This window comes from Podarcis vaucheri (assembly GCF_965113315.1).
Source record: "Podarcis vaucheri genome assembly, chromosome: 1".
NCBI lineage: Eukaryota > Metazoa > Chordata > Lepidosauria > Squamata > Lacertidae > Podarcis > Podarcis vaucheri.
Window position 1 is genome coordinate 29,308,015 of NC_138759.1, and position 18,906 is coordinate 29,326,920.

Sequence of the window (18,906 nt, forward strand, 5' to 3'; positions counted from 1 at the left end):
CTGTGAGGTAAGTGTGCATGGGAAGGCAGCTAAATTATGTTTCTCCTTTTGGGGTTTTCAGTGTAATATGCAATGGGGAAACTAACCAATCTCCCCCATATCTCTTGAGCTGTTTCACACTTAGAACTCATGGGTCTCAAAGCAGATTTATAGCATTTAAGACAGAAAAAGAGTGAAAGGAGACACTTCACCAGCTTGGGAGTAGTTGAGCAAAGCAAAACACACATTGGCGGTGTGATGTTCCTTTCAGTTCTGTGGTTCTATGGCACGACCCCTATGTTTCCAAACGGCATCTTTATGGATGAAGAGGCATTTTTCATTTTGTAGCAGCCTGCTTCATTCACTGATGCCACATCTCAAGGTTCTGTGCCACTGCAATTCATCACCATGGAAGTGGCTGTGATATTGCCTTCACAACAACTCTGCAGGCGATGGATAAGAGGAGCAGATTGATAAAGGGGAAGAAAGGCTTCTGTTTTAAATGCAAATTTCTTGGCAATCAGCAAAAAGGCAGTGGGTAGGAGAGTTTAATGAGGTCCTAAAAGATTAGCAGAGGAATTTGAATCAATGATTCCTAACTGCTATTTAGAATACCAACTCTGGTGCTTTTAGCCCTTTCTAAATGAAATAGATTGCTTATCACCAACTTGGTGTGGTTGTGGCGGATCAGGGCCTCTTCCCAGCTCTGGTGTGACTGGAGGAAGAGCGTCACTTCCTCCTTCTCCTGTTGCACTGAATGCTTGAGCTTGCCTACAGTTGGAACCATTAAGAAAAGCCAGAGTCATGGCCTGATCTTTATGTGGTGGGGCTGTCCAAGGTTGAGTGGGTAACCCCAGCAGAGGACCTTGCTATGGAAGGATTTGGCTGCCCTATTTGGGGCCAGGGAGGATTTTGCTTCCAGATAATTAGGCCCATTTGGGGTTTTTGCCTACCTCGTAGTGACTGTCACAACTTGATGGCAGATAAGGCATTGGGCCGGATCCTTAGTCTAAATGGATGGGGGTGGGTACCCTCCTCCACTCCAAAGGATCAGGGTACCCCCTTAAAGGGTGCATCTGTCCTGTCACCCCAGATGTGGTACAGATGGGCCATGGCACCCCCTAAATGGTGATCCTGATGGGGGGATCACTCTGATTTGATGTGCATCATATGGTGACCCTTAACCTTGATCAACCCTGCCAAAATAACCAAGCAGCAAATGGGCCGGTTGATTCAGGATGCACACCCAATGCCTTTACCAAAACCTACTGGCATCTGTAACCAATAAAGTTGTGGCCTGTTTAATTCCCAGCTGGGTTTTCTGTGGTTATCGCAAGCTTATCGTGCCTTGGCTCCATTATCTGTGGCTCTACCGCTACAACCTTGTAGTAACTGCTTTGCGTTTGTAAACACAGCACAAAGTCTGGGTTAGGTGGTTTTGAACAGCCATCCTTGCCTCCTTCCCATCTGCTGACTCTGCAACATGTTTGTGGACTGAATATGACTACAATGGGAGGATTAGAAAAGGTTGGGGGGAAGAGTCATGGGGTGGGAGAAGGAAATAGTCAATAGATGTTCTTTTGTACTTGCCCCATGACAATGGCTTGATTTGCATCTTGTTAACCCAAAGTATGGCTTAGTGGGACTCCATGAATGTGCTGGTTCCCAGAAAGGAGTTCACAAATGTTTTGCCCCCTTCTGGGCCTTTTAGTTCAGCACTGGGTGGTAGCTAAGCCTAGGCTGGGCCTAGCATGCCATCCAAACCCAGGAGTGTGGTTGTTGTTGTTGATGATGATGATAAAAAACAAATGCATAGATCACTTCACAGCATAAAGTCATTGAAGCAGTTAATGTATCTCCTTTGTAACCATGGACAAATCTTGGCTACAGAACACCACTGAGGCGGAAAGACTTTAACCACTATCCTGGGCTAAGCCCAACCACACCGTGCTGAGCTAGACAGCCTGGGAAAGTGCAATTTCCTCCTCAGCAGCCAACATGTTCACTTGTTCATGTTAAGCCATAGTTTGGCTTGGTGTCAAGTGCGAATGCAGCCATCGAACGGATATATTTTGATAATATATTATCAATCAGCAGTGGCTGCTGCAAGAATGTTTATGTTGATATCAGTAGTTAAGCAGGCCAAAACCTTTGGCTTAAAGAGCTTCAATGACATTTGATGGAAGAAAGCAACTCTGCCATTTTCTTAGACTGAACTGTGTATCAACTTATTCTTCAATTCATAATGTTATGTTCCTCTAAGTTTATCATGGAACTTCCCAGGTACATGCAAAGCCACAGTGGTTCTCATTACTGCCAGAGCAAGTCCTACCCCTAAAATGCAAGCAGAATATGAGGGGTGGAAGAGAAATGTGAAAGCACTAGCCTTGGGTGCCTTTTATTATTATTATTGTATTAATCTGAAACACTTCAGGGTACTATGAACATAACCATCTGATGCTTGGATTTTAGAATTTTTTTAATAAAAAAATTAGCCTCTTCAAAATAATAAAATCACCCCCTTTTTAAAAGGAAATGAAACAAAAATAAAACAAAAGTAATAAGCTTGTCTACGTGTTTCACTTTTAGGACAGATTCTCATAAAAATCAATTTTGTACACAGAAATTCAATGAAATTCTGTTCTCTATTATAGAAATGCTTAACTCATGGCAAGCTTTGAAATAAAATAAAAATAAATACTTGGAAGAATTCGTTAAAAATAAAATAGACTGCAGTTGCCTGCTGGATATTAATACTGTCATATCTATCCCACCAGAAGAAAAGCCATCAAACCATCAAAATGTATCTAGGGTCGAAGGGAGAAACCGAGTTGGTTTCAAATTGCCACCCTAAGTTTTGACCGTTCAGTGGATACATTTTGAAGCATCGCTGCTGCAGGTAACATGGCACAGCTTAGTATTTTGGAATGACTATGCTTTAGTCCTCAAATTGTTTGGGTAAATAGAGTGGGTACACCGCCATGTTAGCCACATTCAAAATCCCATGGGCACATGGAACTTTCACGGCATATTTTCACATCCATCAAGAAGAATTCAATGACAGATATGACAATAGCTGCATGCTGGGTTTTCTTCTTCTTTTTAGTCAGTAGTCCAAACTTTTAACATGCCAGAATAAATGCCACTTTCCTTCTCCCCACCAGGGCCTGTTCAAAAAACCCCACTACAAATATGTAGCACAATGGTTGGTGACCAACTGAGCAGGTACTGGTTCCAGAACGTTTGTTTTCCTTCGAAGATGGCTTCTCCAAATGATGACATATTTGTGTCTTGCTCCTGCCAACTCCATGGGATTGGATGCTTGGCTTTATGCATTTATATCGGATATACAGTTCTACACATATATACATATATCACATATACATATATAGGCGTACATATATATGTATACATTCACACACATATATATATGTAGGCATTGTTAACTGCAAAATGAAATAAGAAAGCAGGCGGAATATAAGACTGACCTGGCTTACCTACACTCTGCTCACATTCAATGAGGTCTTCATCATCATTAGAACATTCCGCTGAATGGTCTGAGGAAATGAGGTCATCTGTTGTCTGACAAGTGAAACAAGCACAAGGAGACAAAAAGAAAGAACCGGTGATCAGACAAAAAGAATGACACTCCCAAGTAGATGAATCTGCAAACAGGAATACAATTGAACATAACTACTAAGCATAGGTAAAAAAGGTAAAGGACCCCTGGACGGTTAAGTCCAGTCAAAGGTGACTACGGGGTTGCAGCACTCATCTTGCTTTCAGGCCAAGGGAGCTGGCGTTTGTCCATAGAAAGCTTTCCACGTCATGTCGCCAGCATGACTAAACCACTACTGGCGCAATGGAACACTGTGATGGAAACCAGAGTGCACGAAAACATCGTTTACCTTCCCGCTGCAGTGATACCTATTTATCTACTTGCTCTGGCATGCTTTCGAACTGCTAGGTTGGCAGGAGCTGGGAGAGAGCAACAGGAGATCACCCTGTCGCAGGGAATCGAACTGCCGACCTTCCAATCAGCAAGCCCAAGAGGCCCAGTGGTTTAGATGACAGAGCCACCCACATCCCCCCCCCCCACTAAGCATAACCATAAGCAACAGAGAAGGTGCACCATCAACAGCAAGTATTGAGCTATGGAGAATTATTGCCAACTCAACTTGGCTTTGGCACAGATGTTTTGTCATGGCATATGCCTGGCTTCATATGCCTTTTAATTTTTGTCATTATTTACCTTAACATACATATGCACATCCTACCAGTTTTTTTAAAAAAATTATGTGGTGCCACACAATGTCTCCCATTTAAATTTATAATATTTAATGCTCCTGAAGTGCTTCTGGAGCATTCAAAGTATTTCAGAAACCACTGTGACAACCCTTTAAGTTTGGTCAGTATTAGTATCCCCATATTACAGAATTTCAGTGACATCAGCAACACTGCTTGGGGAAATGGTAGGAATGGTTGCAGGTTTTTTGTTGACAAATGAAAGTTTGGCCCTGTATACACAACACTTATGTTCTGTAGAACTGCAATATGTACTATGCTATTAGGACATAAATTTCTGTTACTAGGTACATTTAGGTAAAATTTGGTTGCAAGTAGTATAGATACGGTATAATCCTATTATCAAGAGACTGCCAGAATGAATCTTTTGCGCAGCTAATCCTTCTGGTCTGATAAAAATGTTGACTGTGGGCCAAACTACATGCATGTTAATCATGTGGTTTGCCTATGAGTACATGATCTTTTTTTCTAAAATAGCCAGTCTGCCCCAGACCCCAGACCTGGACACTTGGGGCTGCAGATTGGAGCAAACTGCAGGTTGAGGACAGGCGTGATTTGAATAGGAACCATAGCGGAGGGCAAAGGTTCCCTGCTCCCATGTTGGGCAAGGGCTGTAGCTCAGTGGTAGAACATCTGGTTTGCATGCAGAAGGTCCCCGGTTCAATCTTTGGTATCTCCCAATAAGACTGAAATCCTGGAGAGCTGCTGCCAGCCTGTGTCGGCATCACTGAACTAGATGGACAATAGCCTGACTTTGCACAAGGCAGATTCCCATGTTTCTATAGTTTGGCCATGTGCAGTTAAGCTTCTGTTAATAATAATAATAATAATAAATTTCTTATATCCCACCCACCCCAGCCTCTCTGGGTGGCTTCCAACAAAATGCAGCATCAAACATCAAAAACTTCCCAAAACAGGGCTGCCTTTAGATGTCTACAATAAATTGTATAGTTGTTTAACTTTCTGACATCTGGCAGGAGGACATTCCACAGGATGGGTGCAACTACTGCAAAGCCCTTCTGCCTGGTTCTCTGTAATTTCACTTCTCACAGTGAGAGAACCACCAGAAGGCATTCAGCGCTGGACCTCAGTATCCGGGCTAAACAATGCAGGTGGAGATGCTCCTTCAGGTATATAGGCCCAAAGTCATGAAGGGCTTTAAAGGACAATACCAACGTTTTGAATTGTGCTAGGAAACGTACTGGGAGCCAATGCAGATCTTTTAGGACCAGTGTTATGTGGTCCCGGCAGCTGCTCCCAGCCACCAGTCAGGCAGCTGCATTTGGGATTAATTGGTGGCCCCACGTAGAGTGCAGTGCAGCAGTCCAAGTGGGAGATGACCAGAGCATGTACCCCTCTGGAGAGACGGTGGCTAGGGAGGAAGGTTCCAGATAGAGTTGGTAGACAGCTGCCCTGGCCATGGAGTGTACACTGAACAGGGCAGGTGTGCCACCATGTTAAATAGGCCAGGCAGAAAATTGCCTTCCAGATACATCCACATAAAGCCAAACACTCAGCCCAGCTAAATTCACAAGAATGGATTCCTGTGCAATGTTAACAAAATGGTCAGAGCACAGCAGGTAGGGTCAAAGATCTGGCTCAGAAAAGCTGAAGCCACATCAAGAGCATCTGTGGCCCCAGTGAATTGCAGCACATGTTCCTTACACTTTCCAGCTGATAATCCTTTTTTTCTTTCTTTTTTTTGCGGCTGCTCTAATTAACGAGCAGCATGTACCACAGTGTGTTAAGGAGAAGTGTAATGGCATCTCTCCCCAGCAGCAACTCCTTCATGTAATTGCTGCAATTAGTAGAATTACTAATGGAGACCATTAGGGAGATTCTGTGGAAGCCTCTGGACACAGGCTATATGGCTCTTGCACAAGGCTACCAAATTACCCTGCCCTCAGCAACACGAACTCAGAGCTCGCACATGGAATTCTTTCCTCTTTCCTCTTTCGCTCCTGCAGGCATCAAAGGTGTGTGGTCTCTGTAATAAGAATTCCTGAACTGGAAGAAACCAATACACTGGAAAGAACCAATTTTGAAGTGGCCAGCTTGAGATACCATGCTTGCTCTTTTCAGAACAGTTTTCAGAATCTGCAAATATGGATCATGCAGGAAGAAAGATGAAGGCTAGCTGCAGTGATCTCCATCGTCTGTGTTTTTAATTATGCATACAGAATTATGTGTGTCTGTCTATCTAGCTACCATCTATCTATCTATCTATCTATCTATCTATCTATCTATCTATCTATGCAGGTTTTGGTGTCTTCGGGTGTCTTCCCGTGTAAGAGTCGGGGTGTCTGTGCGACGTTTCGACGAGGTCTCACTCGTCATCTTCAGGCTGGTGCTTTCGGCTTCTTGTTACTGGAACAGAGCCAGTAACAAGAAGCCGAAAGCACCAGCCTGAAGATGACGAGTGAGACCTCGTCGAAACGTCGCACAGACACCCCGACTCTTACACGGGAAGACACCCGAAGACACCAAAACCTGCATTCCTGTACCCGTGAAAATCTACGAAAGCAACTATCTATCTATCTATCTATCTATCTATCTATCTATCTATCTATCTATATCTCTCTGTCCCCTATAATCATTCTGTGTTCTCACCAGCTAAATTACAACCTACGAGGTAAAGCATATATTGTATTTTATCTAATCACCGGGAAAATCAAGTGGACTCGGAATTATAGAGACATCAAATTGGGAGACTAGAACAGATGCATAGCTAAAAGAATTTAACAGCCTAAGTGGTAGAATGGCTTGGCACATGAAGAATGTTGGGGCAAGGTTTTAAAACAGTGTTCATGAATGAAGGGTTTTGATAGGGGCAATCTGACCAATGCCTAAATGAGGAGCCTATGGGTTGGAATGGAATACTCTGTTAGGGAACCAAATTTGCTTAGCTGTCAGGAGGAGCAAAGCAAGAAATATGGTGAAAGGTTGTCATCAAGGGGAAAACAGAGGGTGGATCTGGGGGGGAAAAACACTATAAATAAGTCATAAATTAAATCTTTTTAAACAAAAGAAAAAACCCTTATGTAAAACAGCTTAGAAAAGTTTTGTGCTCTACAGTGCCATCTGGTATTGCGTATTTATAACACATTTAAAATGCTAGTGGTTTTTTTTTTTACTAATGTAGGTGAGTCTAGAGGCTCTGGGAAGCCAGTGAGAGACACACAGGCTCTGGTAGAGGATAGGGAAAGGGGGATAAAAGGACAAAGGCTAAGATCAGATGGATATAGAAAAATAGGAGAAACTAGGGGAAGGCCATAGCTCAGTGGTAGAACATCTGCTTTGCTTGCCTAAGGTTCCTAGAGCAATCCCTGTTGGGCTGGGAATGTCCTCTGTCTGAAGCTCTAGAGAGCCACAGTGTAGACAATAATGAGCTAGATGGACCAATGTTCTGACTCCATATAAGGCAGCTTCCTATGTGCCTAGAAGAAGAAGGAACTATGTAGGTGTGGGAGACAAGTGAATAGAGAAGTGGACCTGGGGTCAGACCAATATATGAGGTAGCTAATCCAGGCTTGCAAGCTAAAAGATCATTATTCGTAAGAACCAATAACTTCATTTCTTTTTTGTTTTATATGTCTACATACATAGCAGGTTGAGTATGGTTTGACAATGCATCCAATTCTGAAATATTTATATTCCATTTTTCTTTAAATCTCAGTGCTGGAATTACTCAGTCCTGTATTAATGGTTGTAAAACTAAAGGCAGGTATTATAGTAAATGCCAATAAAATATTCCCCTAGACAAAACACTTTTCATTTGTCCTCTAAAAGAGCTTTTGCCACATTTATAATATTATTTTTATTCTCCCTCTGCTTTGCCATTGTGTTTATTGAAATTGACTTGGTATCAAACTAGAGCAGGAGGAAGCTGAAATGTCTGCATCTAACCTTGAGGATTTATGGACATATTTACCTTCAAATTCCCTCAGTTTCACAGAACTGCCTCTAATGAATTATTGTTTCTGTAATCACCACCTTCTAATTATTCACTCGAAGGGTTTCATCAATCTTGCTTTTGGTGAGGGTCCTGCATCTGTGTTCATTACTATACATCATGGGCATGGCAAGGAAATTCTGAATAGCATGGCGAGATGTGGTCAGGACAATTACATACCCTCTTCCCTTTTCTGACAGCCCAAAGTTGGAATTTATGCTCCAAATCCATATCCTTTGACCCTCTGTTCCACATAAAATGGCTGTCTCTGAAATCTTCCACAGAGAACAGTCCCTTTTTGACTACCCCACTCACTCGCTGTGCCATGATTTGATGGGCATTAAGCACAAGATAAAATAAACCCTGCCACAGAACAGCTTTATGAAATTATAAATAACACATCCAGTGAATGATGGAGTTCTCATTTTTAGTGTGAATGGAAAAGAGAAAGGCCTATAAATATTGCCCTCCCTCAGTCAGAGAAACTGTGCCACAATATGTTCCTGATGGCTGCCTCACATTCTTTTAAAAAAATGGGGTTTACATTCTCTTAGAAAAGGTTCTCTAAACCCCTCATTCCTGCCCTGATTTGCCTTTGAATTTGGATTTTTACCATGCTTTGGAATGAAAATAGCATAGGTTCCACACCGCCAAGTGTCCCGGTTTAAGTGGGTCATCCCGAATTGGCAGAAGCAACCCCATTTTGGCTCCTTTGCTCCGGCCACACCAGAGCGTGGGAACCAAAGGCGGGCGCAAAACCTACCTTGCCCCTTCGTGTTGCTACTCTTCCTCCTCCTCCCATCACAGCAATTCCAGAAGCTGTTTTCCGGAAATATGTCTGCTGAGGTGGAGGAGGCAGAGGTGGAAGCTGAAGGTAGGAGGTGAGGAGAACAGGTGGGTGGGGTAAGCAAAGGAGTGCAGAGATGGGGTGAGCAGGGAGCGCTACAATCAGGTAGGTAGGTGGGTGAAGGAAGGATTGCCGAGAACAGGCATGCGGGAGGAGAAGGGGTGTCCCCCTTTCCCCTTCCAGAATATTGGGACATATTTGGTTGCAGTTCTACTAAGTCTAGTCCTACTAAGCATTCACATGTTACATTTAACGTTACTTAGAAACTGGGCCCAAATATTTCCTTGGTTGTGCCATGCCACCTGAGCATTTCATTCCATCATGCATATCCTATAAACACCATGCGTATCTGGATACGGATCTTAATGTTCATTTCTCTGAAACCGAAGTAGGTAATTGAGACAGGGCATCTTAGATGTATTTCTCTAGGCAATGTTTGATGAAAATGTGGGGATGAGAAAGCAAACACACACCGCCACACCCCCAACCTTAGGAATTCTGTATTGTGCTGTTAGTTGTAGACGCACAAGGGCCAGTCGGTGGCAATGTGCAGAGAGGTTGCAAGTAGGAAATGACCTGTTCCAACATGGTGTCCTGGCTCTCTCCTAATCCTACACATCCCTCATATTGACTTTGTTTTCCTTTTCCTTCCCCCGTAAGTTTTACCTGAACAAGAAACTCCAAAACTCCCCTTTAGAACACGGCACTTGGTGGAAATTCTGCTCCCCTCCACTACCAAACTACACTGCTGATTTTAGTTTTGACTTCATTGCAGCTTCTTCCTGCCTTTCTTTCTGTGCTGCAGCCCATGCATCATTTTAAAAGCAAGTAACATCAATGAGCTTATGCTCCTCATCCATCTGACAGCAAGTCTATTCAGAATGTGATGAAATGCTGCTTTTCAATGGAAGGAAGATTCGTGGGAGTTGTTGTACAAAGGCTGGCTCCCCCTTTATGTCACTTAAAAAAACCAACCATTGAAAAATGGCAACAAATAAGTGATGCCACTGATATGTTAGCAGGCTAATGTGATTTTTGGCTACATTAATGGAAAGAGTTTCCAAGTCATGCCGTGTAATAGTTTATTCTGCACTAGTCAGGCTTCATCTGAAGTAGTGCATTTAGTTCTGGTCACCAAACTTAACAAAGGACAAAGACAAACTTCAAGGAGGGGAGAGAAGATCACAGTGGTACATGATGAAAATTTGAAAGAATTGTCTAGCTTAGAGAAGAGTAGACTCAGAGGGGATGTGAAAATGCCCTTCAAACACCTGAGCAAACACCCAGAGGAAAAGGACTAGATTTAACAGCCTTAAGTTACAGGAGGGTAGATTTTGGCTGAGCTTCTTAAGCAAAAGAGCAATTTGTCAATGGAACTGGGTACCAGAAACAGTAATTCTGGGCTCTCATAAGAACCTAATAAGAGCCTGCTAGATCAGGCCAATGGCCCATCTAGTCCAGCATTCTGTTCTCGCAGTGGCCAACCAGATTCCTCTGGGAAACCCTCATGGAGGATTCAAGCATAAGAACACTCTCTCCTCCTGTGGTTTCCAACAACTGGTATTCAGAAACATTTCTGCCTCTAATTGTGGAGAAAGGGTATAGCCATCACGACTAGTAGCCATCAATAGCTCTCTCCTCCATGAATTTGTTCAATTGGCTTTTAAAGCCATCCAGATTGGTAGTCCATGGAGAAGGCTGATCGCCGAAGAATTGATGCTTTTGAATTATGGTGCTGAAGGAAACTCTTGAGAGTCCCATGGATTGCAAGAAGATCAAACCTCTCCATTCTTAAGGAAATCAGCCCTGAGTGCTCACTGGAAGGACAGATCCTGAAGCTGAGGCTCCAACACTTTGGCCACCTCATGAGAAGAGAAGACTCCCTGGAAAAGAGGGATGTTGGGAAAGATGGAGGGCACAAGGAGAAGGGGACGACAGAGGACGAGATGGTTGGATAGTGTTCTTGAAGCTACCAGCATGGGTTTGACCAAACTGCGGGAGGCAGTGGAAGACAGGAGTGCCTGGCGTGCTCTGGTCCATGGGGTCACGAAGAGTCAGACACGACTAAACAACAACAACAAGATTGCTGGTCATCACTGCCTCTTGTGGAGTGAGTTCTATAGTTTAACTATGCCCTTCAAGCACAAGCTGTGAGCTATTTGTTGGGATGATCTAATCCTGCATTAAACTACAGGTCCTCTCCAACTTGATAGTTCTGTGATTTAGCCCCTTTTACCTAAAGATGTACAGTAGTTTTAGATTTTATCTTGAGCATCCTTTGCTGTTGATAATTTAGCCATGTTAAATTATCTACATCCAGGAATATCAGTGTTCCTTCCATGCATTAATTTTCTACTCTAGTAAATTAAGAGACTAGATTTTGCTTATCATAATGGTATAATTACTAATAACAATGACATGATTTTAATTTTTTGATTATAAGGAGAATGGAGCATCTGGAATGCTCAGGTGGCATGACAAAACTGGGAAAATATTTGGGACCCATTTCAAATTAAAATTTAACTTAACATGTTAGTAGGACAAGAACTGGAACCTAAGCTATTGTCATCCCAAAGCTCTGTAGACATACAAATTACATGGTAAGTTGAAGCAGGAGTCCATATTGAATGTTTCCTAATATATCTAAGCACTTTTCTCTAAGAGAGGTGTGTGTGTGTGTGTGTGTGTGCAAGTAATTTCCCCAATGAAATGCATTTTTTTAAATATTATTTAGTCATAACACTTTCCCCTTAATGTATGCTTTTTTGGCACATTTTTGGGTGGGGGAACTAAACTGCAAAATTTGAAGAAGTGCAAATTCCAAAGGAGAGATGCATTTGCATTCATGCACTGGTTCAGAAAGTATGACTTCTGTAGGCTCACGTTAAAATGCAAACCAAAGGAATTTTTCCCCATCCTCAAGTCCGGTGTCCTGTTTCCCACAGTGCCCCAAAGGATCCTTCTGCAAAGCCGGACATAAGTGCAGAAGCTCTCTCCCACTGGTATCCCACTGGCATTCAGAGATATTGTGGCTCTGATCCAATTTAAAATCACAAGGACTATTGGTAGTTTTATCTCTAGGAATTTGTCCAACTGAGCTTTACTAAGTTAATGTCACTGTCTGACAAAGTACTTCCGCTAATAGCTAAAATGAACCTCCATGTTGGGAGGCAGTAAACCCCTGAACACTAGGTCTGTTACCTTCATGCCTTGCTTGTAAGTAGTCCAAAGGCATCTGGATTGGGGGCAACATGGTGAATTAGAGAGACCCTTGCTCTGACCCAGCAGAGCCCTTCTTCTGGGAGAAAAAAACAATCAAACCATTCCCCATTTCTCCAGCCCCTCAACAGAGCAGCCAAGAGAAATACCAAGGGCAGAATTCCTGTCATTCACATTTCTCTTTAAGGAAGGCAGTCACTGCAAGAGGTCTCATCATGGGAACAAATTATCTCTTATAAGCCCAGGATCCTGATTAACTGGAAGCCAGTCATTAACCAGCATGCCCTTCATTCACCACATCAACCTGAGTTAACAACAACAAAGGAACTATCACTCCATCCTCTGAAAAACTCCCACCCCTTACATTTCCTGCGTATGTGATCCCTGCTGGACGTAAAAATGGAAACCACACTTGCTGCCAAATTATATCATTAAGTAGGGTTCACAATGGGGCTACCTACTGTAACAAAATCAGCCACTCAATCATTACCACAGCAGACAAGAGATTAAATAACTAGCCACACAAGTTAAAAACGGGGAAGTAAATCAGCCTTCGTTTCTGCACTCCATCTGTGCATCAAGCAAGTCTTGTATCAAGTGTTGTTTTAAAAGAGAGGGGGGGAGGGGTGCACCGCAAGCTGGAATTAGCCTTTGGGCACTACAATTGCAGAACAGATTCAGTAGTTCATTACTGCTGGAAAAGAAAAGCCACCCGCTTCTGGATCACATTGCGTGTCAAGTATTGGATAATTTTTCATTCTGAGCCCTAAGCATTCAGAAGACAATGGAAAGTGGGGGAGGGGATGTCTGGCTTTCTGGTGTCCGAAAGGTCCTCTTTTCTGTTTAGAGCAAGGAAGACAAGGAAATCTAAATAAGAAGGGACTGCAAAAAAAAAAAGGAGGAAGAAAAAGAAGGGGAGGATTAATCTGTCTGTTGTTCAAGGCACCCTGACAGAGGAAAGAGGAGTATTGAACCACAGCAGCTTAAACCAAACTTCAATGTACCTTCCCAAAAGCAGGAGGGATGTAATGCTATGTGGTGTTCCGCTGATAAGCAAATCCCTCTAAATCCTTTCAATTTATTTCTTGGCCTGAAGAAATTACATATTATTTAGGGGCTAAATAAATAAATAAAACATACATCTCTGGGAATCTAGATTGCTTGTTTATTGATTACACACATTCGCTCTGCCTCTAACACACACAAGAAGATATATGCACACACACACACACACACACACACACACACACACGGCTGAATCCAAACCGACATCAAGCTTCTTTCTTTTCTTCTTTAGACATAGCTTAGCAGCTCCTGATGCGATTTAGAGCTGGATCATGTTCCACCTACAAGCTGGATCATGTTCCACCTACAAAACATGTGGCTCACTCCCTGCCCCTTTGACCACTGTAATGGTTGAATTTAGACCTTATGGATAGCATCTGTAGTGAGATCTGCAGAGACCTAGACAGCTTCTGGGACCTCAGGGCAGTTGATAGCCACATACTGAATGATGCACTTCACTGGCAGAAAGGAGAAAAGAAGATGTGCCACCAAGTTATTCATGCTACTGCTATAACTACTTCTAGGTAATGCTACATAAACCTGCTCAATGTGAGCCAGTATGATGTTGGAGGTGGGAACTGGATTTTGATCATGGAGTCATAGGGAGAAGTGGCTTCAAAAGCTGGGTTGCAATAGCTTCATACTTTATGGAGCACATATAGCAGTTTAGCATGACTGAGTCAGGGTTTTCCAATGCAAGTCCTGCTTTAAACTTTGTGTTTTCTACAGGATGCCACTGGAAAGTCAATATCTTTATAGTTTAAAAAACATACACACACAAAATCTTGCTTTACTACAAAATCTAGGCTTCCAACTTGGCTTTCAGCCTGAGAATCACACGGGTAGGTGGGGAGAATTCTTATACTGAGATTCCAGGAAAAAGTGGATAGGAAAGCAAAAGAGATGCTTCAAGTGTGACCCAGGCACGTTTATGATCACTAGTGCAACGTTGTGCAGCTGAACACAACAGAGAAGTACTCTCTGGCTAGAAGGGGATTGCAGGGTTGCTGGCCCTGTGACCCCAAGGTTGCTGCTGATCCACGGATCACTGAAAGCTGAAAACATGAGAAAGCCAAAGTCCCAGGACTTGAGCCTTACTCGCTTAGCACAGGGCGGTGTGGATTTCTGAAAGCCAGAGGCTCATCTAGCCTAAGAACCAGCATCAGCTGTCCTTTCAGTACTCAGCCTCCAGTGGGAGAAATCAGCCTCCCTGCTTGTTGTGTCAGCCCTGTGCTTAATAACTGTGTCAGAAGAATATTTTTCATTTACAATCTCCTTCTTTGCTGGAAATCAATATGTCGTTTTGCTGGCATGTTTTGCCCCAGTCTCCTGGACATCTTTATTTAGCTTGTCTTTTCTCTCTTCAAGAGGAGGGAACCGTGTTTGATTTTGTTCTCTTATTGATTAGATCGTTCAGAGAGAGAAATAAATAACTAAGTACAGTGCAGTGGCTTTAATGGCATCTTTTAAGGCTCGGGAGCTCTGTGACGCATTGGCTCTTTTTCTAACGGCTGAATTAAAAGGCACCGAAATCTATAAATTTAGGTCACTGTGCATTAGAAAGACATAGGCAGTCATATATGCAGTCTGAACCAGTGTGTACCCTCCCCATGTCTTCATTAATATATATTGGGCCTATATTTTTAAATAACAGAATTTTCTACCATCTACAACCACTCCCCTTCTTCCAGCTGAGCTGTGATTATAGTGCCAAACACACAATGTGCCCTGTCTTAGTAATGGCATTAGAAAGGTCCCTGGGGAAGACAGGCAGTGGTTCTGTTCAGATGATCATATGTTGTCTTAATAAGCTGAGGCATAAATGAACCTTGTGCCAGTTCACAGAACTATTTTCCTCCCATCCTCTCAGTACCCCTGAATCCTAGCTGTTAATGTTTCCCTTTTTTAAAGGGAAATTTCCTTATTCCGAACAGGATTTCCCTTTAAAAAAGGGAAAAGTTGACAGCTATCCCTTAATACACTTAAACATAGTTTCCCATTTCATCTGAGCCTGAAAACTATGGTTGTCAGCTCTGGAGTAAGGTTGAATCTTGCAGCAACTTGGCGGAAATGACTGGCAGAATCCGAGACCAGGGAGAAGAGTCGGTGAAAGAAGATTGGAAAAAAATTAAAGTTTATTTACAGAAATATTGTAAAATTAATGAATGTTAGAAGGATGCTGGAATGAAGTTATATGGCTTTAGCAGAAATGTTATAAAGAATTAAGCAAAGATAGATTGTTAATGGGTCAAAGTGGAAATTTAAGGTTAGATTGTGTTGAGATAAATTATAGAACAAAAATTAAGAAAGATGGAAAGGATTTGCTGAAATAGCTAATTGAACAAAAATACAAAAAAGGGGGGTGTGAGGAGGTCGATGATACAAGTAAATGAAAGGTAGAGATTTAGAGATATTGGATGTGTTTTTAAAATGTTTTTGCTTTTCTTGTTGTTTTGCTGCATTTTTTTCTTTTTCTTTTTGATGTATTGTGAACTTTTTATTGTTTCTTTTTTCTTTTTTCTGTAACTATTAAACTTTTAATAAATATCTTTTTTAAAAAAAGAATCTTGCAGCAACTTCTAACCATGGTTTATGATATTGGCATGCTCCAATGCTGGCAACCACAGTTTCCTGGTTCAGATGAAATGGGAAACCATGGTTAACAGAATGCTTGCAGTTTGCATATTCAAGCATGCCAAGAAGGGAGGAGAGAAATGGTTGCATGCCTGAGCAAAAGGCTTTTCATTTTACACCAGAAACTGAGCATTCAAACCAGGCCAGGAAATATACTCCCTCAAGTTTCAACTGTAGCTTTGCTTGCCATCTGAAAAACAAATATGAGCCCAACGCTGCACTGTGCATGCAAAGCTTGCCATATGGGCTTCTAGATTAGAGATGTACAGCTCCATCAACGTGCAGATTGGAATGGCGTTCTCCAAATTACACATTTCTCAAATGTCCAGAATCAGACACAGTTCTCAGCTCAAATGACATATGAAAATGTGTTTAAAATGCATAATTTGAGGGAGGAAATAGGTATAGGATTGGGTATGTTCAAATATGTATTTACTGGTTGCGTTTTGTGCGTGTGTGTTTAAATCACATGAAAGGAGCACAGATCAGAAACAGACTGATTTGTCCATTCCTAAACCTAAACAGATGAGCACAGAACTGCAGCTTTATTCTGCAAAGTGCCATGATTTGGTTTTGAGTCTGAATTTGAGCACCCAAAGGGGGCTTATGTTCACACAGTTATCCCACTCCAGCGCAATTTAGTGAGGCCATTGTCCCATTTAAATTAATGAGGCGTAAGTTAGTCAAAACTAAACTGTCACAATTCAGCACATCTAAGCATAATTAAATTTCCCTGTTTTGGGGCCAGTGCAGAAGATCTTCTAAAATCGTGTCCCTGTATTATTTAATCATATGTATTTTATTTATACCCTTCCCTATCTTATTGGCCCAGGAGGGCTTCCAGCAATATACCGTAATCATTCCAATGTATCATAGTCCCCCCTCCCCCCGGAAGGAATCATTATCCAAAGGCCTTAAAGCTAAAACCGTTCAAAACATCATGAAGCCATACAACATCAGACAATAATATAATAAAATAAACTCCACTCTGAAACTCAAATTACACAAACATCCAGAGGACTTGGTTGATGATCAGTATTAAAATAAACAAACAAACAAACCCCATAACCAGTTTCATCAAAAGCCCCCTAGAATTGAGGAGGGGGAAATCATAGAATTGTAGAGTTGAAAGGGACCGTGAAGATCATCTAATCTAACCCCCTGCAATGCCTGAATCTTTTGCCCAGTGTAGGACTCAGACCCATAACCCTGAGGTTAAGAGTCTCATGCTCTGCCAACTGAGATAGCCAAAAAGTTGGTAGGCAGGCAGGCAGGCAGGCAGGTAGGTAGAGTTAATGATGACCTTCTTTGAGCAGACAGTTCCAGTACCCTGAAAATAACCCTGCTTCTTTGTTACTACCAACCTTGCATTGGAAATGTTGAGTTGTTCCTTGCAGTAATGAAGAAAGATGGAAGCTGTTGTAAGCTAACAACAAATGTTTTATTTACTTTTCACATAGAATAGGGTTGCCATATTTTAAGAAGTAAAAAACCAGGACACACCGGAAATAGTTGAGCTTTTTTGTAGGAAGACCCCAAAATTGTTGACCTGTTTTTCAGACAAACCCCAAAGTTGTTGAGCTTTTTACTTCAAAAAAAGAGGCGATTTTTCGATTGACTTGCCTAAGATCCAGGACAAAGTGCTACCTTTCAGAAATTCCCCCAGATGTCAATTCCGCCACTGAAATCCAGGTAATATCCGGGAAAATCCAGAAGTATGGCAGCCCTACATAAAAGACTTTCCTCTTGAGCCACCTCCTCCTGTTTCCCTCTCTGCTTTGGCCACACCCCTTCACTCTGTTCCTTCCGGACCCGCTCTTAAAGGAGCCTTACTTCTACAAATGCTTCCAGGCATAAGAATTTCCAAAGAGGACTCAACTCCAGGTAATGTCTAAGACAAGTGCATCTGGTGAGTGCCACAAGAAGTATGGTAGTTACCTCTTTAGGCCACCCATCCCCAGTGTGATGCTCTCCAGATGTGCCTTTGAAAAGTGCTCAGAAACTTCAACTGGCTCAAAGCTGCAGCAAGATTGCTGAGCAAGGCTAGTTATAGGGAGCGCACGACTCCCTTATTAGAACAGCTCCCCACCAGGATTTGGGCCTGAAGGTCCAATGGAAAGTGTGAGTGCACAGAGTGCCATTTGTAAGCAAACACATTTTTTGATAGTGCACAACATCATGGCTGAGCATGGGGCACATCTGTTAAGGCATCAGTGTTGGCTTCTAGTTCTGCTGCTTTGTAGAGCTTGAGCCTATATAAGGTAGTCTTAACTCAGATCTTCATAGAATCATAGAATCATAGAACTGTAGAGTTGGAAGGGACCCCCAAGGATCATCTAGTCCAACTCCCTGCAACACAGGAATATGCAGCTGGTCCATACAGGGATTGAACCTGCAACCTTGGTGTTCTCTTAAACTGGCAGGTTTTTAAAAAGCACTGAAGATATGTTTCAAAGTTTAAAGTTTTAAACCGAGTTTTGCTTTGTTAGCATATATGCAACGTATCCAACTTAGTTTTTAAAAAGTGGTTTATATACCCCAACACTAATGACTACTATCAAATATATGGCATAAGAATTATCAGGTGTTGCTGTGTGGAACTTTTCATCCTGGTATAATTGGGGAAGAAATATCCTATGTGGAAAATAGTTCCCAGTGCCAAGACTGCTTTATTTAAAGTTTGTGTGGTAAAGAATTTTATTCATAAAACAATGTAAGTACAACAGCTTTTAATAAATGTGCTTTAAAATGCCCCTTTTAATTCTAGTGTTTCAAAGTTCCTCAGAGTCCAATAAGATAAACATCTACCTTTGAATATTTACCATAATGCACAGGCAGGCTGCTTCTTCCCCAGACTTAAATCTTAAACAGAACAACGTGCTGCCAGCTCAGTTTATCATTCCTT

At 42.1% G+C, this 18,906-nt stretch overlaps 1 protein-coding gene across 32 annotated transcripts in view; it reads right to left on the reverse strand.

Annotated features, from left to right (window-relative positions):
- Positions 1–18,906, reverse strand: part of NRXN3 (neurexin 3) — a 1,220,542-nt gene that overhangs the window by 40,898 nt on the left and 1,160,738 nt on the right. For 21 of the 32 annotated variants that reach the window (XM_082232034.1, XM_082232010.1, XM_082232017.1 and 18 more), the window contains one exon: positions 3,468–3,561. In XM_082232034.1, coding sequence (XP_082088160.1) covers positions 3,468–3,561 — 94 coding nt within the window. The remainder of the gene's footprint in view (positions 1–3,467; positions 3,562–18,906) is intronic. The other 11 variants (XM_082232019.1, XM_082232025.1, XM_082232018.1 and 8 more) reach the window with 1 other exon arrangement.